General features: G+C 43.6%; 1 protein-coding gene across 1 annotated transcript in view; it reads right to left on the bottom strand.

Annotated features, from left to right (window-relative positions):
* The window catches only part of LOC102297691 (cadherin-2), a 102120-nt gene that overhangs the window by 39105 nt on the left and 37557 nt on the right, over positions 1–25458 (bottom strand). The window contains exons 3-5 of the mRNA XM_042222074.1: positions 10721–10941; positions 7770–7943; positions 3301–3456 (exon numbers count right to left, since the gene is read on the bottom strand). Coding sequence (XP_042078008.1) covers positions 3301–3456; positions 7770–7943; positions 10721–10941 — 551 coding nt within the window. The remainder of the gene's footprint in view (positions 1–3300; positions 3457–7769; positions 7944–10720; positions 10942–25458) is intronic.

Below are 25458 nucleotides of genomic sequence, written 5' to 3'. Positions count from 1 at the left end.
ACACTCATACTACACTCTCACTACAGTCACACTCGCACTACACTCACACTACACTCTCACTACACTCGCACTACTCTCAAACTACACTCACACTCGCACTACACTCGCACTACACTCACACTACTCTCACACCTCACTCACACTACACTCGCACTACACTCGCACTACACTTACACTGCACTCTCACTACAGTCACACTACACTCAAACTACACTCACACTCGCACTACACTCACACTACACTCACACTACACTCACACTACACTCTCACTACACTCGCACTACTCTCAAACTACACTCACACTCGAACTACACTCACACTACACTCACACACTCAACTACACTCACACTACACTACACTCACACTACTCCACCTCACTTACACTACACTCAAACTACACTCACACTACACTCACACTACACTCCACTACAGTCACACTACATCTCACACCTACACTTACACTACTACTCAAACTACACTCAATTACACTCACACTCGCACTACACTCACACTACACTACACTACACTCACACTACACTCACACTCACTACACTCACACTACACTCACACCTCACTTACACTACACTCAAACTACACTCACACACTCCACTACACTCACACGCACTACACTCACACTACACTTACACTACACTTACACTACTCTCACACTTCACTTACACTACACTCAAACTACACTCACACTCGCAATACAATAACACTACACTCACTACACTCACACTACCACTACACTACACTTCACACTACATCACACCTCACTTACACTACACTCAAACTACACTCACACTCTCACAACATTCGCACTACACTTACACTACGCTCACACTACTCTCACACCTCACTTACACTACACACTCACACTACACTCGCACTACACTCACACTCGCACTACACTCACACTACACTCGCACTACACTCACACCTCACTCACACTACACTTAACTACACTCACACTACACTCCACTACACTCCACTACACTCACACTACACTTACACTACTCGCACTACACTCGCACTACACTTACACTACACTCACACTACTCTCACACTACACTCACACACTCACACTACACTCACCTCACTTACACTACACTCAACTACACTCACACTACACTCACACTACACTCACACTACAATCACACTCCACTTACACTACGCTCACACTACACTCACACTACACTTACTACTCACACTACACTTACACTACACTCACTACACTCACACTACATCACACTACACTACACTCTCACACTACTCTCACACACACTCTCAAACTACACTCACACTACACTCTCACTTACACTACACTCACACTACACTCACACTACACTCACACTACACTCACACCTCACTTACACTACACTCACACTACACTCACACCTCACTTACACTACACTCACACTACAATCACACACCACTTACACTACGCTCACACTACACTCACACCTCACTTACACTACACTTACACTACACTCACACTACACTCACACTACACTCACACCTCACTTACACTACACTCACACTACACTCGCACTACATCGGACTACACTTACACTCACACTACACTAGCACTACTCTTAATAAGTGATTGTGACCATTTTGTTTTGCTAAACATTTCACTTTTATGAACTGATTTATTTCAGAAATGCATGTACACACACATGCACTTGTGCCTCCAGCCCAGGCTGCACCAACCGCGCTGTGCACAATACAGTTTGTACACCTGTTACATAAATACTCCTTTCCTGGCAATTTTAATGCATTTTGTTGTTTCATCTTGGCAAAACTTTTTGCACCAGTGTGTGAATCATATGGTCCTCTCGAATACCTTAAAGAACAATTAATGAATGAAATAGCTAACAGTGATTATAGCAGAGGCAGCTGTGGTTCAGGAAGCGAGTTGTGCTTGACTGCACATAGCTATTGCAGTTCAAGCGCACTGTGAGTTCAACTAAACCACGGCCCAGACTATCCCTTGAAGCAGGACGGGGTACGGGCACTGTAGCCTAACACAGTCATGACACACATCAGTGGAATTGGACTTTGGTGATCAGCCATGGTGTGGACCACCTATATACTGAAAGAGGACCCTTAAACTGCTTATTATTCTAATACTGGTCGGTCACGGCACATGTGCCAAAGACCAAACTGTGCAGAATTTGGAGATGCTCTGGAATGATTACTTTAGAATAACATGTATGCAGCCTAAAGTTTATACCAGCACCTGCAGAAAACATGCTATATGCCATTTGTTGTGTAGTTGAATGCATCTCTGGAGGTTTCAGCATAAAAGCTACAAAACAGTGCTTTGTAATTAATATTAAATAATCTGCTCAAAGATCAAAACCATCAAAGCTAACACAAAACTTTGGAAAAACAACTTTTCAAGGAACATACTCCCACTTTGAAAATCAAACATCTATTTTATTTTTGATGGCCTTAGTTTAAATCAGGTGCATATGTGATGTATTTATTCAGCATAATGTGGTCAAAGATGCTGAATATAGGTATTGATTGGCCCTGAGAAGTCATTCCTTTACAGTGCATCTGTATGAGGCTCTCAAAGAGCCAAAGCCTCCCTCATGAATAAACATGCAGGCCAATCCCAGCTCCTAGCTCTGACAACTACATCCAATCACATGAATATTCATCACACAGCTTAAATGCAAATCAACCTGCTGCGACTCCAGATTTCCACTCCCCCGTGTGAGTTGTGTGTGCATTCCTACAGATCAAAAGGTTAGACTCTGCTCTCGGAGCTGTTTGTGACGGTAGCAGATATAGTAAGCAAACACCAAGTGGCTTTTTTAAAGGAATGTCTTCATCATCTCTGCATGAGAGAGAATAAATCCAGGAGAGAGTGACAGCACAGATATAACATGAAAACGCGAGGGACGACACAGAGCAGCGTGCTGACTGGGAGCAGACTCATGCCTCCAGAGGCAGGTCCTAAGTGTTAGGGTTGGTGTTAAACCGCACTTTATGTAATCTAAGGTGAAACTTTTAGTACTTTTAAAGTTACTTAAATAGAAAGAGCTCATCTTTGGCTGGCCACAGAAAACACTTTGAAGAGCACACACTAACGCTATGACATATCTACCATGCAAGAACGCTCAGTGCAACAAGGAAGAAGGAACCGAGACGCAACGCTGCAGACGTTTGTATCGCATATTAACCACAGACCTCGGTTTAACATGCAGCCAGAGGAGCTAACACACCGATCACTAAAGCATTCATCATTTGCTCCGTCTTTGACCTTCGCTGGCACGCCCACAGTCTTACGTGGAAATTGGAGATGTGCTCTCTGTCCAGAGGCTTGGTGACCGACAGCTGGCCTGAGATGGGGTTAATGATGAAGATCCCAGTGGGAGGCTGGTCAGCCCCAGGTCCCGTCACACTGTAGCGCAGCATTCGGTTCTTATCCCGGTCTGAGCGGATCTAAATAACAGATAGAAGCACAAAGGGCACAGGAAGTGTTTACTACAGGAAACGCAGAGCTGGGAGAACAGTGGAGGTGGTAAATAACATCAAATCTGCATTAAAAAACAAACTTTCTATGTTGAAGTCGACATTCTTTGTGAGCATCTGCTGCTGTCACAGTATTCTGGGAGCTGCTTCTTTCTGCTGAGCACGACTGCCATCTTTTCTTAAATGTAAGAATATAATGAAACCAAAAGTGGAGCTACGTTGTGAGTTTGACCTGGATGTGTCTTGTGTGTCACGATGACTTTAGGCTTGCACAGGCAACACGCAGCAGGAGCCTGAAGCAGCTCAGGAAAGGAAATGTGGTGAAGCTAAAATAAACTGTGATGTCTGGAGCACCTTCAATATTCTGCACATTGTCCACATCATCACGGCATTAAAGAGCGAGGGGGTGCTGCAAAGATGCTCGACATGCACACACACATGTTTACAAGTCTCAGAACAAGATGAAGACGTCTCCGAATTAATGCATTTATTTGGAGATACTGGGCGGAGCCAGAGGGAAGGCTACGTTTGAAAACACTCAAACAGAAGCAAAGAATAAATGATCCATGTACAAATCAAATTCAGTCTGAAAGGTAAGCTGCCTCTTTCTCCATCTGCACGGCTCATTGTGTGCTAAAGAGCACAGATATCTACCTGCCGGAGATTTCACAACATGGACTATTTCTTTTTTCCTAAAGTTACATTTAGAAATGGACCAGCACTGACATGTAGTCTTATATTCTGCAAAGGTCACATATAACTGTGCAGCACTGTATCTCCTACATATACACAGCTCCAAACAGTCAGTATGCCAAAGTTGCTGCTCTTAGGTTGAATGTGCATTTGGTAAGAAATAATGTTGACATTTGGTTGTTTTGCTGTTTGTGTTCTGCTTTGAAATATTAGAACAGACTTACAGTTCTTTACACTTAAAGAAGTAGATTATAGATCCACGTGTCTGGCTCCCTGAGGATCAAACCAGTGTGAGTTTGAGACTCCTGCTGGATAAAATAGTTCTTAGCGAGGCTAACGCTGCAGCTGCATTTGTCATTCTCTACCTACTTCATCTCTATTACAGCAGTCACAGCTGCATAACTGGTTTCATAATAATTACGTATTATGTGTGGAGGCTGTTTGCTCTGCAAGGCTGCCATTGTTAAAGTAACTAAAGTGATTTATTACATGTGTACTGTGTCAGAAGAAATGTTGCCAAAGGTTTCAAAGGTCATCGGGTTACAGGAAGCACGTCTGATTCATGAGGAACACAGAGAGAGCCTCATGTCTTCCTGCAGCCCACAGAAAGTGTAAGTGTAGAGTTTACATGATGGATGCTGTGTCTCTTACTAAGCTTTGGGAGTTAAAGAAGTGATTCATGAAAAGAATGTAGCTGACTGTAACGTGAAGTCTAACATGTAGAGAAAGCACTGCTCATATCCCGACTAAACCACTGAAACTATCTCTGTTGATCAAAATTAAAAACATATTTTAAATGAAAATATTCCTTTAAAAAAGAACCAGGTTTATTTGAATATGAACAATGGTCCACCTCTCCAACCCACGTGTAGCTCCCTGCCTGCACCCTCTACACAAACACAGCTGAACCAGCCTACGCCCGACAGCCGAATCCAGCTCCATGTGCTGAAGAACAACGAAGAATGAAGAAGGCCAGCATCAGAATTCGTTTAGCTTCTATATATTTCTACGTGGACCTTGGTGAGCAAAGTTTTATTTTGTGCTTTGAAGGCACAGATACGACTCATTTTTCACAGCACACTTATCTAACTCAGCATTAGTAGTATTTTATCATCATATTTGGACTCTTCATAGATGTCATCATTAGTATTGAGTTCATTTTTTATTCATAGGTGCATGTCTGCTCTAAAATTTACTGCATGGTCTTGCTCTGCTGTAAATCTCTGATTGGCTCTGAGGTCACTGGATGTGACCCTTTAAGTGTTTCAAGTTTCCAATCGCACTGAAAAAAGGGATTGGCCGGCTCTTGGATTTATGTAAGCAGCGTGTCTTTAACACAAGTGCCTCGGGCTTTAAAGTTAAGTGTAACTATATAGTGTAGATTAAATTGTTCATATCATGTTCGAGTGAAGTAAGTCAATAATATAGCAGTGTTAAATCTCGCACGGGATTTCAGTCTCGCGCGCTTTGGGTCGTGGTTTGAGGAAGGCGTCCATCTCAGTCAAGTCGAGCAGCCGCCTCTACTTCTTTTGGTTTACCGAAAAAAGGACATTGGGTGGTCGTTATATTAAAAAAGTCTAACTTGTAATTTGAACACAAACATTTTACGTAATTAAATCATGTAGGATCTGTACGAAATTCAACAACTTCATTTGTTCTTGTTGAGGTGACCTGATACAATCTAGTAGGAGTGGTTAGTTGCTGGACTCACGAAATTCACAAGACCACACGAGATTTCACACCACAGGAAAATCACTGGAGGCAGACACTACACACCCCGTGCATGCTAGCTCTATTTACTGTGTTTAACCTGTCAAGGACAAAAACGTGGCCTTGAAATCATAGCTTTCCATTTTAGATAAGCCAGGATTGGTGGCGTGGTGGTTCGTGCTGTTGCCTCACAGTAAGCAGGTCCTGGGTTCGAATCCACAATCTGGCGCAAATAGATGTTTGTCTCTATGTGAAAGACTGGTGAGCTGTCCAGGGTGTAACCTATCGCTCTAGGGTTACGCCCCTGCAACCAGGCTACAGACAGGAGGACAGTAGTTGTTGTAGATCCCTTCAACTTTTATGTTAACCAGACTTTGCTGAACATTATGTAATATGAAGACAACATGTGGTATTTAAGTGACCAAGTAGTACTGGGGTAAAAGTTACTGAATAGTGTTGAAATAAAATGACAAAATTATGAAGGATTAAAACAAGAGTTCAACTTACTTCATCTAAACTTGTTTCAATCGCGTTTTCAGAACACAAACACACAGGTTTATTGAATATGAATACGTTGTGTTGATTTAACTCATTTGTTTAAGTTTCTGCCAAAGCAAAACATTTGTGTGCATCCAGTGTCCACTGAATCCAGTAAATCCAACATGGCCTTGTTTCAGGGCACGCTGCAGCATTCGGGGCTGAGAAATGAAGAGAAATGATTTCTTGTTCTGGACCAGTTGAGGTTGACTCACAATCCAGTGATTCCACACAGACTCTTGTTAAAATACTCTGTTTGAGACCAACTTTTACCTTTTAAGACAAAGTTCATGAACATATTTGGTACGTTTGTGAATTAATGGTAAAGTTCTCTACGATCCACCTGAAAGCTGATGTTTTTGGGGCTGCTGTGACAGATGGCTGCCATCACAGTCCACACCTCAGCTAATGTCATGTAGTGTCAGTCACTTAACTGAAGCTGCTGCTGCTGCTTTTTGCATATTTAAATGCAATTATGTGAGAAATATTACAGTTTGCTGCATGGCTGATGGTACTGACTATTCAGTCTGTGCAGCAGTGTTTCCAGTGTGTGATCTCCTAGCAGGCATCTGTCTATCTGTAGGCATATGTGTGCTTAGTTGGATTTACTAGTTTACAATCCTTCCTCTTGTTCAGCTCAGTTGCTGCTAACCAGCTAGCCGCTTCCTGTGTCGAGTGTCCGACTGGCTGCAGCTATGCTGGTGCTGCGTCAGCTGCTTGGTGGCAGACAGGAGTCCGAGGACAGCTGAGCTCATTAGTGAAGCTGAAGTTAAACCACAGGATATGAGGCTCATTGAGAGCTAGCTGGTTTATTCTTTAGGTATATCTCACAAAGCTTTTGGAAAATAAAATATTTTCAGAGGATAAACTTGTTAATGTCAGTCATGTTCTTGTCTGTGTCCCTCCTCTGGACCACAAACACTAACACTCGTGGGAAACACTGCTCTGAGATGCAGCTGCACATTTATGGCTGCTAACCAAGCAGGCTAGGCTTGGCTGATAGCATCATACACTAAATATCATCGTCATATCATTATGGACATCAAAGACTAATCACTACATCCATCTCTTATACGCAGTATGCTGGTGCATAGCTGCTATAGCACTCTGTCAGACTGCATTAGCTCATTGTTGAAACAGGCTAACGAGGATCCTGTTTCCTGGGTATTTCATTGGCTTTATTTTGTCGTGCTGTCCATTTGGGTCACATTTGATTATCTTTTCCAGACATTTTGCTCTTTGCTTTATTTTCCTGTTTGTTTTCCCTGTTTTCTTCCTTCTCTTCAGTCCTCACAGCCACAGTAAGACAGGCCTTGTTGTGTGTGTCTGTGTGTGTGTCTTACTCTGACTAGGTCCTCAGGGAACTGTCCTCGTGAGTTCTCGGGAACGTTGATAGGCGGAATGACCCAGTCCCTCTTCACCCGCCTCAGAGTACCATCGCCTCTGACAACCACGCTGCGCCATGGAAACAAGATCTCTGGTACCTGCTGAGTCAGTGTTGCATCACCGAGCTTTACCTGCAGAGACAGTAAACAAGCATCGTGTATATTCAGCTCAGGGTTACACACACACAGAGCGCAGGGACGGCTCGGTGACTCAGGGTATTTCTGACCTCATTCCAGTGGCTTGGATTAATGCTCTCATTATAGTCTGCCTGATAAATGACCACCACCTGTCAGCATGTGTGGGCGTGTGTGTGTGTGTCCTCTGCAGCCACAGATCTGCAGTGACACTGCAGGCCTCACAGACGACGATAAGAAAAAAAGAAGGAGCCTCTCATTTACTCTCCCACAATGCACCTGCACAGGAGCCGTGCAGCCCCTGACCTTGGAGATGGGGAGGGCTACTCTCTGCAGGACCCGATTCAATTAAATGTTATACCAAGAATACTCTGGCATACAGTACAATGGATTTATATGATACACTGCACAATAAATTATGTTCATATATCACTAGCAGCACTGACTGAACAGAAGCGTCATTTCCAGCCAGCAAAGAGTCATCTGAGGTCGCAGAGGAAGCAGATGTACTCTTCTGTGTTTCCAACATTTTATTTCATTTTTATAGCAAACACGATTGATTTGGCATCAGTGCAAAAAACGCCAGGCCTGCATAAACGATTCAAAGTGATCTGGAGCACGCTTATTGTTTGAGTTCATACTTTCTTCTTATTTCTCTTCTCATTAGAAACCAGCTTGTGTAGGAGCAACATGCACTCTCACACAGAGGTCTGCTTTATAAAACAACGATTTGATATGTGTGGAGTTAAAAACTCTCATTTCTTAGCAATGATCAAAAATATGAAAGGAGAAGACGTGGAAATGAAAATAAATGAAACAGAGCTTCAGAGAGGACGTGTGACTCGTTCGATGGATACGTGCAACATTATGGAGGCTGGCTCATCTCAGGCAGAGCGTTCATCAGCTTTAGTGGTCAACGTGTCCTCTAGTTTTAGCATTTTTGTTCTTACTCTTATATATGTGTGTGTGAGTGTGTGACAGCCAACTGTGTGCCTGTCAGTTCTTCATCTTCCACGTTCCTGCTCACTCTTCCTCAGCATCATTCATGGCTAACCTCACCAACCACTCGCCCAGCGACATCACGCCGTCACAGCCTCCTGTGTGACGCTGGTGGCAGAGAGGTGCACGGTAGCAGGACGGGTGGTGCTCTGCTCAGAGTCCACGCTGTAACTACACTGGTGCAATTCAGCATATTTATATGATACTTATGTAGTTGCTGTTCTTCGGGCTTCGTGTGAGTCTGCCACTGTCTGAGCAGATCTGTATAACACGTCACTCTATAATTTGTTCCTCTGCATCATTTTCACCGCTGTGATATTTGATGTAGGTTTATCTTTCTATGATCATTCAGCAGAGGTTTCCAGGTGAAGCAACAGAAGAAGGGATGCTGATGAGTAACCCCCCCTCCCCGTCTGCCGATTCACAACTTCGTCTTCGACTCTGTCAGCTGACCGGAATGAATACGGCTGCTTATCCTTCTTAGTCGGACAGCTGACTCTGTGGACAGCACAGAGTACCGTTCCCTGTTAAGTCTCTGATTATTCTGACATCTACTGTAACGTTGCAGGGATTACTAAACACGGCGATGTCTAACTTTTCCAAAACAAGCAAAGGTCAAAGGCTCGATTTGCAGCCATGTGGAGCCTGGCGAGCTGCAAATGTGACGCCTGTTTGTCTCACTCCACACTTCCATTGGATAACAACCCCGGTCCTGCCTCTCAGCTGAAGGCCTCGATGCTGACACTGCTGGCAAATGACTGGCTGTTAGCTGCGATGGCTCGTCCTCATGAGTCTTCCTTACGAAGGATTGTTGACAGCTTCTTTCACCCTCTGCGATTCTCCTCCTCGCCGACTGCAGCGAGTGATTCTGATAGCAGCTAAAGCATATGGCAGCCAGCTATTTCTGGGCCCTGTTTATAAGAACAGCCAATCAAAGCTGCTGCCTTGTCTAAATACATGCAGAGGGCCTTATTATCACTGTTGTACATGAAACAAACTAACAGATGGCTGTTTGACTTGCTTTGTCTCTGCAATCAGCACTTGGCCAACCTCAGATGCCTGCTGGGCTGCAGAAGCTGTGATTTTATATGTGTTCATGCTGAAGCAGGGGGGAGATTTCTCTCACATACTGGCTTCCTCAGACGTGCATACAGGTATGTGTTAACACTGTCGAGTTCTGAATGTGTTAATTAAGTCATTACTATTCAAAAAGGGACTGCGATTCTGCTTTTCTGCCTGTGTAGATGAAGAACTTTCAAACTATTCAATAAAAGAATCAAAACTAGAGATTCGACTGTCAGCCTGCTGTGATACACTTAGATCATCGAGCTTCAAACACGTGGTATATTTAATATGATGATTGGCGCTGAGGCGCATGCATGTCATTGCTTTGCTGTTGGGCTGCCTCGGCTTGGTCATGGTGATGCTGGACCAATTATCTGCACAGTTAGCAGAGCTTCTCCTTTATTGGCTTCCTAAACATTTTGTTTACCTGGTTTAATTAGACCTAATTCATCTGTGGGTGACACGCTGGCACAGACGGGCTCCAAGCGTGAGTCAGGCCCCATGTGTACATGTTTACAGCCTGGTATAAAAATAGTCTTGTCCTTTATGGACAGCTCCCGTCTTCATAACTGGCTAACAGCGTTCCTCATGAGTCTGTACAGTCAGATGAGTCGGCCTGTTTCGGTCTCTTATCAAAACATAAGACAAATATGAGAATATCAAAAACATGAAAACTGTAAAGTTTTAAAAAGGCCTTTGAATGCTTTTACCTCCGTTTGAGTGCTGTTGCTCGGATGAACACGGAGATGAATTCTGGCCTTCCAGACCTGTTTCGTGTGCAGGTCATGGGCGTAGACCAGCACAGCCTTCTCCTTTCCCAGCAGGTTTAGGTGGTGCAGGGCGTAGACCCCACCGTCCTCATTCACACTGAAATCATGTTTATCTTCAACCTGGAACCAGACTTTCCCCCCGCCGCAGTCCAGGAAGCTCACTGTTGAAGAGAGAAGACAGACACCGGCATCAGCGGTGCGTGCAGGCCAAGACAAACGTTTGTTTCTCTGCAGCAGCTTTTGTCCCACTGAAACAGCTCGTCCTGTACAGACGTCACAGACGGTTTTATCTCCAAAACTTTCCTTAGTTTTTGCTGAAATTCAGGCTTTTCACTGTGACCGTTTTATCTGTATTCAGACGAACAGCATGAATAACTCATGTGCTGACACAGCGACACACTTTTCTCGTCCAGCATGGGGCTGTCAGAATTTCACTGCTCGTTAATAACTGCTGTCTACACTGTGTGCGTGAAACAGGTGATATTTTATTAATCAGTTATACTTTCTGCTTTATCTATATGACATTTGTGCATTTTGCTGCACATTCACACCAGAGCTGCTTAATTATGACAGCACATGTAATCAGCGATATCGATACTGTAATCTGTGGGAAAGAAGACGCCTCAGACTGGGGAGGATCTGTGGTCATGAAGCTCGTCTGCCGAGGGCCCCTGCTGGTCCCTGCAGGCCCCCAGCTTTAGATGTCTGTGGGTGCAGAAAGGAGCAACACGAGGCTTATGCAGCACTGGCCTGGCACCCTTTGAGGACCTGAACGGTTTCCACAGGCAGGGCGATGCAGAGCTGCAGCCAGCAACCAACTGACAACATCAGTTAGCCTGACGTGCCCACAATCTCACCTCCAAATAGCTTTTAAAACTTTTGCTCCTTCGTGATAAATCTTGTTGGCTCTCCTTCCATCAGCTGGGCTCAAGTTAAACTAAACTGTGACTTTTAGAGAAGAGCCGGCGTGCGACACTGTAAACGAGAAGGCTTGATCTATAACGGGAGAGCTGAAACTAATGCACAAAGGGAATGTTTTATCCCAATTATGCTGTCTTCGTAAGTATTAACAACTCAACACTCGATGAAACCTGGACACAACCAATCACAGTGGCTTTTTTCTTCAAAGCCGCTTAAGGAGAATTTCAGAGAAGAAAAAAGTAACGGAGTAAATTGATGTGAAACCTGAGTCGCATTTAGATGAGCGTTTGAGGAGAGACTGGTGGACCTGGCCCGAGAGTTTATCCAGCCTGTAAATCCCAAAGCTGAAGACGGGATTTGCAGGAGTAAAGCAGAGATGGGAGCAGCTTTCTGCAGGAAGACCATGCAACGCTCTCCTCTTTGTGTGCTTGCCAGCTTTAGCGCACCTTCACAGAGGAAATGGCTTCTGTGATGCCCGGGGGAGGCGCGCAATGCTGTGACTGCATTTAGCCAGAAATCAGTGCAACTCTGTTGACAGTGTGACGTGAGCAGACACAGCACACTCATGCGGAACAAAGCTGTCAATGGCAAATGTCAGCTCATCACAGCTTGCACATTAACAACAAGTCAGTGCATCCAGAACAGCTTCTTCCACCCCAGCTGGGGGAGAGGGGGGGCTGAGGCTTTGTTTCTGTCCAAACGCTGCTTCTGACAAGCACTAATAAGCCAAACAGGCCGGTGGAGAGAAGGAATGTGATAACACAGAAATGTGTTGATGTGAAATGTTGTTTGCCTCTCCCACAACAAAGTTTCTGTGATATCTTCAGTCAAGTCAGCGTTACACACTTTTAATGACTCACGTTTCTGCTAATGATGGAACATGGTCCAAGCCGGCCTTTTTAAACTGCTTGTTTAATCCCGTCACAAACACATTTTATTACATTTCCTCAAAAATCATCTGGAAAGAAGAACGTGGAGCTGCTTTACTGCCTCGTGGGTTAAAGCGCATCAACTATCTGCCAGGAATAAAGTGCGTGTGTCACTGTTGGAGGGTAATCACAAAGCATCTCTGTGAAAATGTAAACAAAGCAGAATCGTTCAATTATGTTCAACTGTCAACATGTGAAAGTTGCTACATTGTTCCAACTGCAATGTAAAGTTTTGTAGCTTCGACGTGAGAACACGGTGAGCCAAAGAAGACCTGACTGCTTTTATAGAGCAGCGTCTCCGTAACAGACACCAGGATGTGGAGCTCATTCACCAGGCACCAGGCAGGTTGTGGCTCTCGTCCAGCCATAATCAGCACTGATTTCATTTCCTTTCTCACAAGTTACAGTGACAATCAGTGCAGCTGACTAACGTCAGTGCTCTGCACTGTCTTGGATTATCAATAAGACTCATCAGCAGGTCTGTGGGGCTGGAAACTCTTCGAACCTCCGCTCGGCTCTGCCAGTGAACAAACACAGACACTGACGGGGAGACTCGCTGGTAGCCCTGAAGGAAAAGTCAGGGGATCACTAACTTCAGTAGAGTTCATGCCTCAGTAAAATACTGATCTGCTTCCCTGCTGTGTGGTAAATGCATTAAAAATTAACTGAGTTTTTTTAATTTCTATCAAAGGTTAGGAGTTCCTACCCAACAGTCCTCAGTGTATGAAGTTAGAACATTAGACAAATCTGTGTGTGACATGGAGTAAAATATTCAGCTTATATTTCACATTCACTGTTAATTAATTCACTTCTCAGCTGACAGAAACACGTTTTATTTTTACTGGTGTTAGAGGTAGAAGGTGTTTGACGCACTGACGACGAGCGAAAAATAGCAACCGATGAGAGCTACGAGAGGCGGCTGTGACGGCGGCAGGGGAACGGCAACGACTGCGTGAACGAGCGTCTGCTTGTATCCTGTCAGTAACTGTTGGTAAATCTATGCACGCACCCACAACATTTACAACATTCGTTGTTGTGTCGGACACATTAGAATACAGCTTGAGTGGAATCACATACATTTGTGTTTCTGAAGCCTGTGGCTGTTTGATCTGTTCTCCTAACTATGAATCATTAACAGCACCATCTCTGCTGCGCCGGGCAGAAAGGAGTGTAACACAATGAATGAATACAAACTCTCAATGCAGCTTCATCATGTCCTCAGGGTTTAATGACAACGTTGTTTCAAGGGACTTCAGAAAGTAACCAAAGTACAATTCGCCGCGCTCTCTATCACGGTGGGGAGAAAAACGAGACTTAAATGAGTCGTTTTGACCTTGACCAGTTTTGGTTTGAGGTTAAAGAGAAGACAGGAAAGAGGACAGTAGAGAGACCACGGACAAAACCAAGAAAGTCCAGCAGAAACTTCTCCCTCCATCAGAGGAAGAGCAGCCTCACCACACCGTGGATCGGTGCCTTTACAGAGCGAAGCTCAACACTTCATCTTAAAGTAAACTTAAACTGTCAGGTCCACAAAACATTCAGATGCTAGGAAGGCTTGAATAAAACAGTCTTCTCTGTGTGTGAGATCGTTATGGGACTGCAAACACGTGTCAGTGTTATAAATGCACAGCATGTTCCTGACAATATGAAAGGCTTCTCAGCCTCCAGCCGTCTCTGACACTCAAACAAGCTAAAAACAGCAGAACGATCTTCTGTACGAGCTCCTCACCATATGCAACAACGCGGTTGCTTTAAAGCACATTATTTTCAAACTTTATGAAACTGCAGTAAATATCTATCACACTGTCTCATGTCCATCAGAAAGAAAGACACGGACTGAATTTAAAAGGGACAAGTTGTGCTGATGCACTCACAGGAGTCCTGCGGGTCAAGATATGAGGAGGAAAATCTCAACGCCATGTTTGATCCTTCAAGAACAGAAATGTGACAAACTGCTGCTTAAAACAGCCACAAAACTGATTCATTGGACAAAGACAGGAGAGACGCTAACAAGCTTCTCACAAATACTCTGCAAATGCAGTTTTACAGTGTTTGATAGTCTGTGTCCCTCAGCATGTTAGCTTTCACACTAAACTGGCTCATTAACCAAAAAGGAAAAAAGCATCAACAAAGTGAACTTAACCGAACTGAAACTAAGAGCTAACTGTGCCAACCTTCATCAGCAGTAAGTCCATCCCAGCTCTTGAGGCAAAAATGTTTCTTTTAACAGTCTCAGAGTTCATGTTTCCCCGAAGTTGGAGTCTCACCCTGACCCTTAATCAGCAACCATCCCCCAGCATCAGACTGCCACTGCTCCTACACTTCACTGTAGATGTACTCTGGCATCATGTTTGCCTCTAGTATGACTGTGAAAACCTCGGAGTCATGTTTGACCAGGATGTGTCATTTAAACAGGCCGGCCTCGTCTGATCTGCACAAGCTAAAATCATGAATTCCTGCAGACTGATGCTCCAAAGCAGTCCGTGCATTTGTTATTACTGCGTTAATTACAGCTGTCCTTAAAGCTCCCTGAAAGGCCTGCAGTTAATCCACAACGCTGCAGTAGAAGGCTTCATTGCTCACCCACCCGCTTGACACTTAAACCCCGTCTGTCTCGCGGTGCAGAGGGTGGAGTTAGTGGAGTTAGCGGTGAGTCACTTTTGGGAAACTTCATTTTTCTTCTTCATTGGTAGAAAACGTGTCACACATCTGCAGCAGCTCTGTAAGCCTTCACATGGATGCACTTATTTTGCATTAGCCGTACTTTGGTCCTGCGTCGAACTTTCAGCTGAAACCATCGTTTTAAAAACCGTTTATTGAAGTGTTTGATTTAAGACTGCTGGCTGCAGTCAGACCTGAATGAGTCGACCTGGCAATTTATGTACAGCTAGTTGTTTTTGGAGGAGAGCAAAAGCTTCTTAGCACAGATACGTGTTTGCTTCATTTTTTATGGTTTGGTTTAAAATTGCATTTTTAGTTTGAAATACATTCTAAAAATAGAACAAACTGGGAATGTGTCGACTCTGTTTGCACAGAAACGTACATTGTTTTGAGATTTAAATGTTAAGGTTAAGGACATTAGTGATCTAAACCTTCTTATGTGAACGGCAGCTTGCTTTAACATGAAAACGAAGCTGACAGACAATCACAGCTTGTTTTCCTGTTGGCCTCTGTGGTGGTTGAGATTCTGCTCTCTGTCTGATGGTCTGTACCTGCTTGGTGTAAATGCTCATACATTATCCATGTCCAGCTCACAAACACTCATGCTGCTACATGATTTTAGAGCCGTGTGATTTAACACCCCCATCCTCCGACTGCACAGAGGGAACTGGAGCAGAACTAAGCGTGGGGCTTTTAGATGTAGCTGGGCAGCAGTGGGTGATTGCCCAGTTCAACCACCTATTTTCAGACAGAACATCAACATAGACAGCAGGGAGCAGCAGCCTGAAGCTGCAGGTGTGCAGAAACAGCAGATAATGTTTCACAAAGTTTTTTGGTTTTTTGAACTGAAGCATCCACAGCATGCCGTGAACCTGCCTGCTCTGCAGCTTCTGTCGTGTCCTGTTTATGTCACTCTAAGCTCCTCCCACAGATGGCTGAAACTACCACTGTCATTCACAGTACTCACTCCAAGCGATTGCCCTGCGTGCCCTGAGATGGAACCGCTGCTAAGTCAGTACTCGCTGACCTTTGCACATAATTAATTCTGTAATTAACCAGCTGGAGTTCATAATATTGCTGCACAAGTCCTCGGCTTTTATTTTGTATTTTCAATGATTATTTGTGCTTGCTAGTTCATCATTTATAAAGTGATTACATTTTAAATTGAATAAAATATGTTGACTTTGATCCTGAAATAAGAGTAGCAGTGTTCATTACTATAATTCTCAAGAACCCCTCTCAGTCCTGAATGTGCCACACAGGATCAATGCGTTACTGGCGTTTAATCGATACCTTTGCTGGAAGCAAATGATCCTAACTGTAGTAACCCCTGAAAAGTCTGGCATGCACTCTCCTCTGCAATAACAAGGAGGCACAGGGAGAGACACCAGGACAGGGTACTGTCTGGGACATTTCCTGCACTCTGTTAGGAGTGACAGCAGCCCAGTGTTTTCCTCAGGTTGTTAGTGGGGTCAGAGTAAAACGCTGGAAAATCACATCCTGGGCCACACTGGGACCCCCAAACTCTCCACTGACACAAACACTAATGAAACAGTTTGAGGGCTGGAAGCGCCTCAGGGCATGTGAGGGCCGATTCATTACACGTGTGCCTGACTGCAAATCCTCCCACAGCAGCTCCAATCATTTCACTGGCTGTCACACATTGGACAGAGAAGAAGTCTGACCGAGTCTGCCAGCCTAACTAACGTTGTTCAAGTAGAAAAATGCAGCTTCAGGTATCGTTAGCTAAAGAATGATGTAATATAAGAATTATAACACTACTATATGGTTACCTAAACATTCAGGGAAAGCGTTCGATGGTTGTCTGGGTTTAAATACACAGTCAGATACAAACCGCTTTGAACCATCCGTTCATCTTGCTCTGCTTATACGGTCTCACAGAGCGTAGCTCTCAGGTGATGCTAGCAACCAGCTGGCTTGGTAAACTCTGTTAAGTTCGTTTACCAAGAAAACTCAGCTACAAGCTTGACAAGACACAAGTTCACAAGAGTTACGAGTCCAAATACTACAAAAGTTAAAAAAAACGTTAGTTAATAGCTTACTGTTATTCATTAACAGCAGCAGGGCTGATTTTTAGTTCACACAGACTGTTCAAGGCAAACAGTGTGTTAGTGTCATGTTTGCAGGACACGCAGACCTGATGAGACCACTGTGATCTTAGATGAAAGATTCAGATCCTGCATGGCAGGACTAACAGTTACATCAGAAATAAACACCAAAGCAAACACTTTGGTGCACCAACGTAACGGCTTCATGAGCATGCACTGCGAGCCGCCCTGTAACAATATCGATGCACTGAGAAGTACAACACTGTTTCTCCCAGAGAAAAACGAATCAGGACTTTGCTTTGATATGACAAACACGTGCGGGGTTGTGGCACCAGGAGTAGCCAATTACGTTTCAGTGGGGGCAGTGCCACCCCTTTAGCCCCGCCCCTGCTAGTAAAAATCAAATCCTGTCCCCTACAGCAGCGTTCCCCAACCCCCGGGCCTCGGACCGGTACCGGTCCGTGAGTCGTTCGGTACCGGGCCGCGAGAGTTGAGGCTCAGGTGTGAAATGTCTGGTTTTCAGGGTTTTTATCGGTTTTCAGCGTTAGTTTGTTATCGTTTTTATCATTTACTCTGTGTTCCTGGGTCTTTTCACGTGTGTTATGAATAAATCTTTTTTTCGGTACCGGTACTACTTTTATTTTGTTGTAGTTATCCGCGACACCTTAAAGGCCGGTCCGTGAAAATATTGCCGGGCATAAACCGGTCCGTGGTGCAAAAAAGGTTGGAGACCGCTGCCCTACAGAAACCAGTTAGACTGAAGACGCACCAGGGTGTAACAGGCTGTCTGATGTCAGCCTGCTGCGACTGTTGATTTAAGAAAGCGTTCCAATCATGATCAATGCGAGCTTGGCCGGCTTTGATGAGCTGTAGCCACGATTTCATGTTCCAAACTCAGCATAAAAGTATTAAAGATAAAACAAACAACAAGTCAAACCCAGAAACCTGTGACACGGCGGCCTGACTGAACACACATGGAGATAAAAAGGACACACAAATGAAGGCTCATGTGAACCTACACACAAACACACACACGAAACTCAAACAAAAAACCAAACAGGATTAAATCCTCACTAGTGAATCATCCAAAGTAACTTTCTGTTTGCTGAATACTCACAAACACTGCTGAACTTTGAGGCTGTGTGTGTGTGTGTGTGTGTGTGTGTGTGTGTGTGTGTGTGTGTGTGTGTGTGTGTCTCAGTGACAGCTGGGTGTTGCTAGATAAACTCAGTCTAGGAGCGAAGCCAGAGGCCAACTTCTTCTTCCCTCTGTCAGCCCAGCCCATGGAGGCAGGAAATATGGAGGGCATAACGTTTCGCGAATTTAAATTAAATTAAGAGGCTCCTGCTGGGCCAACAACTTATCAAAAAACATCAGAAAGTGATATGTGGCCTTTTATGCACCAAATTCTGGTTCATCTCCTGTAAAAATGAACAGTTTCTAGATCTAAATGAACTGAATGGTAACAAAGTGTCTGCATTAACCTGTTAAAAAACTAAACGCATCTTTTTCTCCACAGTTTCCAAACATGGAGGATTTCACCTACAGTGTGTAAATACAAAACCTTCGTGGATTATTGTGCACAGTGGAAATGAAAACTTCTCTTCATCAGCTTTACTCTAATAAGCCCATCCTACACACGACGTTACGATAAAATTGCGATTTTAGTCATTTGGTTTTAGTCGCGTTTGTTGTTAGGGGCTTTCTGGAAACACAGCTGTGCTCTCTAAGGCTGCTCTCCTCGGATCAAGTTTTGTATAATTATAGGCGGGGCTGCTTGGAGTAGCAGGTCGTTGTTGGCTAGGTTGCTAGCTGGCTGCTGCTACAATTCCCTCGCATACTTTGATGTAGGGCTGGGCCATATCATACCGTTCACGGTAATACCGGTGTAATTTTGGGCAACGATAGGAAAATGAAATATGGCGATAGAATATGGGTAAAACGCGCATGCGCAGTGCCTTTGTTTACATGCGCACATGGCGGCGACGCAGAATGAGAAGAGTGAAAGCGGATCGTTGAATGAAACCATGAACCAGAACTGGTTCGTAAAAATGCTGCAGCTTCACTGGTGTGGAACTGGTTTAGCTTTCGTCCGTCAGATACACAACAAAGCACTATTTCTGGTAGCGCATGCTAGCGGGCCGTCGTTATTACCGTGTTGTTTGGAAAATACGGCGCACTTAAAATCAATCCTTTGATTTTTCTGAAAGTCGACAGAGCCCCTTATAATCCCATGCGCCTTATGTATGAACTCTGGTTGTGTTTACTGACCTCGAAACGATTTTATGTGCACGGCGCTCAAAAATCTGTCACATGTTTCAGTACGACTTTGCTAAGCTACGAAGCCGCACCGCTTGATGGATTGTCGGAGCATTACGGCTGTCGTAGGCGGAGCCTCGCGGAGTGATACGTATTGTGCTTCAACATAATGTTACCGTATTGTGTGTGTATAACCTCTGTTTAAGTGTTGTGGATATTATACATGGTTATGCTGAGGACATGTCGGCCAGTTTCCACTGGAAACGCCTTTTGGTTAAACTGTCAGCGAGGAGTTTGCTCTGTTACATTTTTATATAACGTTAATGCAAAAAACAGCTGCTTGTTTAAGTGAAAATACATTTTTTTTTGCTTTGCACTAATAAAGTTGTGGAGTTGTAAAGTATTTTGTTTCGTGTCAATTATATGGTCAGTTATATCGTTATCACATATTTTCAAATGTATATGGTGATAAATATTGTTGGTCATATCGCCCTGCTCTGATGTATAAATCTGGAACGAACATTCACTACCTTCTGGAATCTTAAGAAAATAAATTAGCATCTCAGTTAATTCTTGTGATAATTGTTGATGAAGTAATTCATTTTATGTTATGTCTAATCCTTTTAGTTTAATTTACACAAGCTAGTTTTCCTTTCTGCTTTGGTAAGCTCTTTGATCATGTCTTTTATTGTCTTTTTCCAGTTTTTGCATTTTTGCTTAATCCTGCTGTATCCATTTAATCTCACATCAAGTATCTCTAATATCTGATTTTCTTCATTTTGTATGTTTTCAGAAAAAAAAAATTCCCTCTGTGGTTCTCAGGTCTTCTAACTAGGACACGGCTTCCTTTTCCAAACCACTTTCCTTGACCTCGACAAAAAACATCATCCAAGACTCATAAGAACTTTGAAAAAGAGAAAAGCGGAGTGCTGAGAATCCGAATGACATCACACTGCTTACACTACCCTCCATAACAATGTGACGCTGGATGTCTCCCAATATGAAACTGCAATGTGCAGAAGAGGGACTGCGAAATGCAATGTAATGTTCTTACTCTGTTATTTCATGCAGGTCGTTTAAATGAGAACATCCTGTGAAAAATAACACTTCATTGCACAGACTGGAGTTTGAAAGAAGAACATATAGGACCAGATTTACTAATGATTTGCAGCAGCGCATTTTCTTTTTCCATTTTCATGAATTGTTGGATGTAGGGCTGCCACGATTAGTTGACTAGTCACGATTACGTCGACTATCAAAATCACCGATGACTAATTTAATAGTCGGCATGTCGTTTGAAGCTTTGTAAGATCCTGAAAGACGCAGGAATAAGTAGCATTAGTATAACGGACCGAAACAGTAAATGGCAGCAATGAATCTACAAGGATGCCAGCTGCCGTTAAACACCCAAGAAGAAGAAGTATCGTATCCAAATTCATAGGCTGCATCCTGCTGAGGCTGCATTTGTAGGCAGATTACGTCACAGCAATGCAACGACATTTGTAGACTCCTCAAAATGCGTCCTCCTCTTCCCCAGATTTGAAGGATGGGTCCGGTGTGACCTTTGTGGCCCAACCTATCCCAGAATTGAGAGCACGGCCCAGCCAATTACAGGTTCCAACAATGGCGGCAGCTACTTAGTTTTAATATTACTCTTATTATTCTTTCTGGGCCACAAAATAAACGTTTAACATATTTTCAGGTGAGAATGTAGCTGTGTAAACCTCAAATATCTGCTCAGTTTATCAAGACACCACATATTTGCATAAGTGCTCTGACGTTTTCGGAGACGTCAGAGCACTTATGCAAATATGTGATGGTCCTTTGACAAAAGATGCTCCAGTGTGCTCTGAGTTATAGGAGGTAAAAAAAGGAAGCACTGTCACTCGTTTCCAAAGCGTTTGGACAATTCAAACAGCTCTTATTATGGGTGCCATGGAGCTACTTCTGGCTCACTTCTCCCAGCTAGAAGCCTTCATAAGCAAAATAGCTTATTTGAATGTACGCAGTGCTTTCCTTTTTCCTCTAGGGGCGGGACTGAGTGACACAGCCCCACCCCCCCAGACAGAAGCTGCTAGGAGAAGCGTGCAAAATCAATCAGCTCCAGCTCTGAAAGGCCAATATGTTGCTAATAAACACACAGAGTGAGTGAATGCTGAGCCGCTAGTCAGACAAAAGCAGTCATCACTCTGTGGTCCCATACCTGCATTACACACTCTGTCAGGGTATTACCATGTGAAGAGAGCACCGGGCTGATGGATGAATCACCAGGCAATAAGAGCTGCAGCCTCTGAGAGGCCGCGGCTCAACCACTATCATCACCTGCTGTTCACAGGACCTTCCATTTACTGACCCACCATGTCTTCCTGCTAAACAGCTGGCTGACTCGATGCACTCGGATATGTGTTGAAGGGAAAAATCTCTCCTTAAACACACTTCACACATGGCTGCAGTCCAGCAAACAGGCAGCTTTACAAAGAAGCCGGCCTGTTTTCTGTCGCTGCTCTTCATACATTTTTAATCAGTTTGGATGCTGTAAAGCAACTGCAGTATGCTTAATGTAATGAAAGGGTTTTGTTCTGGCATCCTTAAATGAAAGGATTTATATTTCTAGCTTTCAGTCATGTTTCCTCTGTTCTCTCATTTAAACAGTGGGCGATGTATGCTGGCTTTGTGTATTCTTTTCATGTTAAAATTCAGAAACTGTGTCTAAATGCCTCTCACATCATAGGCCCCTGAGATAGCTATGCCATACTGAAGCTAATTCCTGTATCTGTCTGTACTGTATGTTTGGTAACAATCCCATCTCTTACACCAGCGTGCTGTCTTTTCTTGATTCTGTTACTGCTGGTGTTCTGCATCTGAACACCTTTCCTTGGGGGTCAAGCCAATTTTTTTAAATCCAGTGTTTTGTTGGTGGTGGGGGGGTTGAAGGCTTGGTCTTAAACTGCATCATCAAGGCTTTGTTAGCATACAAACAGAACTGGCCTTTGGGATGGAGACACCTAGGGGCACCAAAACCCCACATTTTTAGGAATTAGGTTCATTTTTGTACTACTCTGCATGTTAACGTTTGTATTCGGGGGGTAATGGGGGAAGTGTGTGCTGAAATCTTGCCCTGAATATCTGCTGGCTCCAACAGAAGACCTGATAAATTGGCCATTGCTCCCAGAGGCTAAGTTAGCCAATGGGTTACAAAATTGTAAAGCCAGGTGCTTTTTCCAGCATGTGATTACTGAAGCTGCCATGTGCAGTTTGTTCCCGCACTGTGCTTCCTTGGGTACTTGGAGTCGAAGAAAATAATATACATAATACCGTATTTTTCAGACCATAAGGCGCTTTAAGCGAAACAAAACAGTCAGATAAGTCAAACTTTACTCAACTAAATCTTGCTTCCTCCTCTTCTGTACCATTGATTCATTAATGCTGAATCCTCTAACAGCTGCTCTGTTCCCATGTTGTTGCAGTATATTAATGACTAACCTGGTCCTGTGGATGGATTATCTCAGTTGTTCTCCTGCTGAAGTTTGGTCTGTTTACAGCATCCTGCCATGCGATTGCATTTGTCTCTAACCATCAGGAACCTTCACGTTAACTTTTATCGAGTGGAAAAAAGTTAGCTTCATCCTCCAGCTTCACTGTTTATGCTAACATAGCTGTGTTGCTAGCAATCACGTAGCACATCATTATATACCAGCTAGCCCAACTTCAGTAACCCTACAAACGTCACTGCTGTTTAGTTTTCTGTCTTCATTTATGTTGGAAGTGATAACAGAGCTGTACGTTTGAATTTATTCAGAAATCTCTCAGTCAGAACATGCTATATCATGTTTAGGTGGAAGCTAGCGAGCTAACTTCCTGCTAACTTCTAACTCTGTTGAATGTAATAAATCCTGTTTTCATGGATGCCTGGATGTTAAACTTCATAGTTACACCTGGTAAAGCAGCAACGCTGATGATTTTATTAAAGATGAAAGAATTTAGGTTCTAACTCTCAGTGATGCTGCAGTGTTCGTTTGAGTTTGGGACCTGAAAAGGACGGAGTTTAGGACCCAGATTACTCCACGAGGCTCCCGAGTACGGTAGCTGTAATGCTCCTACAATCCATCAAGCGGTGCGGCTTCGTAGCTCAGCAAAGTCAGACTAAAACATTTTTGACAGTTTTGAGCGCCGTGTACCACATAAAATCGGTTCGAGGTCAGTAAGCACAACCAGAATTCATACATAAGACGCACTGATGATTTTTGAGAAAATTAAAGGATTTTAAGTGCGCCTTATAGTGCGGAAAATACGATATGTTCTTAATATATAAGGCTGGGAGGTGAGGAGGGCTCAGTCCAAACAGCACACTGTTCAATTAGAACCAATTTGAGTTGATTGGAATTTTTATACAGTTGTAATTTGTGTTTGAACATTTTTGTGATTTATGTTTTGTTTCCTTTACAATATAATTTAGTATATAATATTGTAAATGAAACAAAACATCATTGTCTCTTTCAAAACATTGTTCTCTTTTTTTTTCGGGCTACTTAAATTTATCTTGGGCTACCAAAAACTGAAGAGTGCCTGCCCGAAGGGCTACCAGGGGGTTTGAAATTTTGCGAGCCCTGTTAGTGAATTCTGCAGTGGTGCATTAGCATAAATTAACACTAACACTCAATCGCTGACTTGTTCACTGATATAAATCAGCTTTATGACTGTGATATAAATCTGCTTTACGGTGGCTTTTCCATCATTCACACACAGGCACACACTGAGTGAAATGAGGAGAGCTTGCTGCAGAGTGAAGTGGTTTAAGGAAAGCCTCATCTTAACCAGAGCTCCCATCTGTTATTCCTACAGTGTTGGACAGACAATCGATATCTGTAGCGCAAATCTGCGACAACTGCTGATTGTCTTGGTGGACTCTCACAGCTAAATGAGATTTACTTCATTATGCTGCTTTATTTAATTGTAACAGCGCCAGGATGGAACCACAAAATAGCCTCGGGAGAAATCAGGCTGGTCACTGGACCTGCGGTCAGAGAGTGTGTTTTCCAATTCGTTTGTAATAGAGCGATTCCAGGAACTGTCCATTTATAACAGCACAACAGGAAAACCAATTACTCTGAAGCTGAATCATATTAATCATCTGCTGTCATTGTGCTTTACAGGTGTTTTCACTGCCTTCAACAGTGAGTCAGGACCATTTGCTCGTCTTCAGGTCCTTCGTTCTTTTTATTGTGATTCAGTTTAAACAGAGGTGGCTCAGCTCTGCTGTGTGTCGACTGAGACAAAACCAAACCAGCGATCACATGAACTCTCCATGTGAAGGCTGTGATCAGTGCCTGCATTGATCAGACACACACGCACACACAAATTAGAAATGCAAACAGACAGATTAGCCGAGTGGCTTAAAGCAGAACACGCAGCCCAGTTCAGGCTGATCCACCCACTCGGCCTCTCGTTTCTAATAAACCGGAGCACGGACGAGTGGCTGCAGCGTCGGGATAAACACTGGAGAGTCACTGGAGATAGTGGGGACATGCACACTCATCCTCAAACATATTTACCTTAGTGGACTATAATGACTGCCACCCTTTTGCTATAAAATGACACAGTTTTCATACATAGACATATACACAGAGATCCATATAGAAACTGCCTAAAAATGGTTACATTTACTCATATCGGTAATCTTTTTGTTTTAATGAGACAACAGGTGATTTAGACTCGTGTTTATTAGGGCTAAATGCCACAGCTTAATATTTCATGGTTCACACGGACAATAACCATATCCAACTTCTTAATAGCAATGAACTGGTCTGCATTGGTGCATCATATCTTTATTCTCTTCCCC

Source organism: Haplochromis burtoni, unplaced genomic scaffold (assembly GCF_018398535.1).
Source record: "Haplochromis burtoni strain Fernald_Lab_line unplaced genomic scaffold, NCSU_Asbu1 Contig_5, whole genome shotgun sequence".
NCBI classification, from domain to species: Eukaryota; Metazoa; Chordata; class Actinopteri; order Cichliformes; family Cichlidae; genus Haplochromis; species Haplochromis burtoni.
The sequence above is the reverse complement of the archived record's forward strand: the minus strand, read 5'-3'. Positions and strand labels throughout refer to the sequence as shown.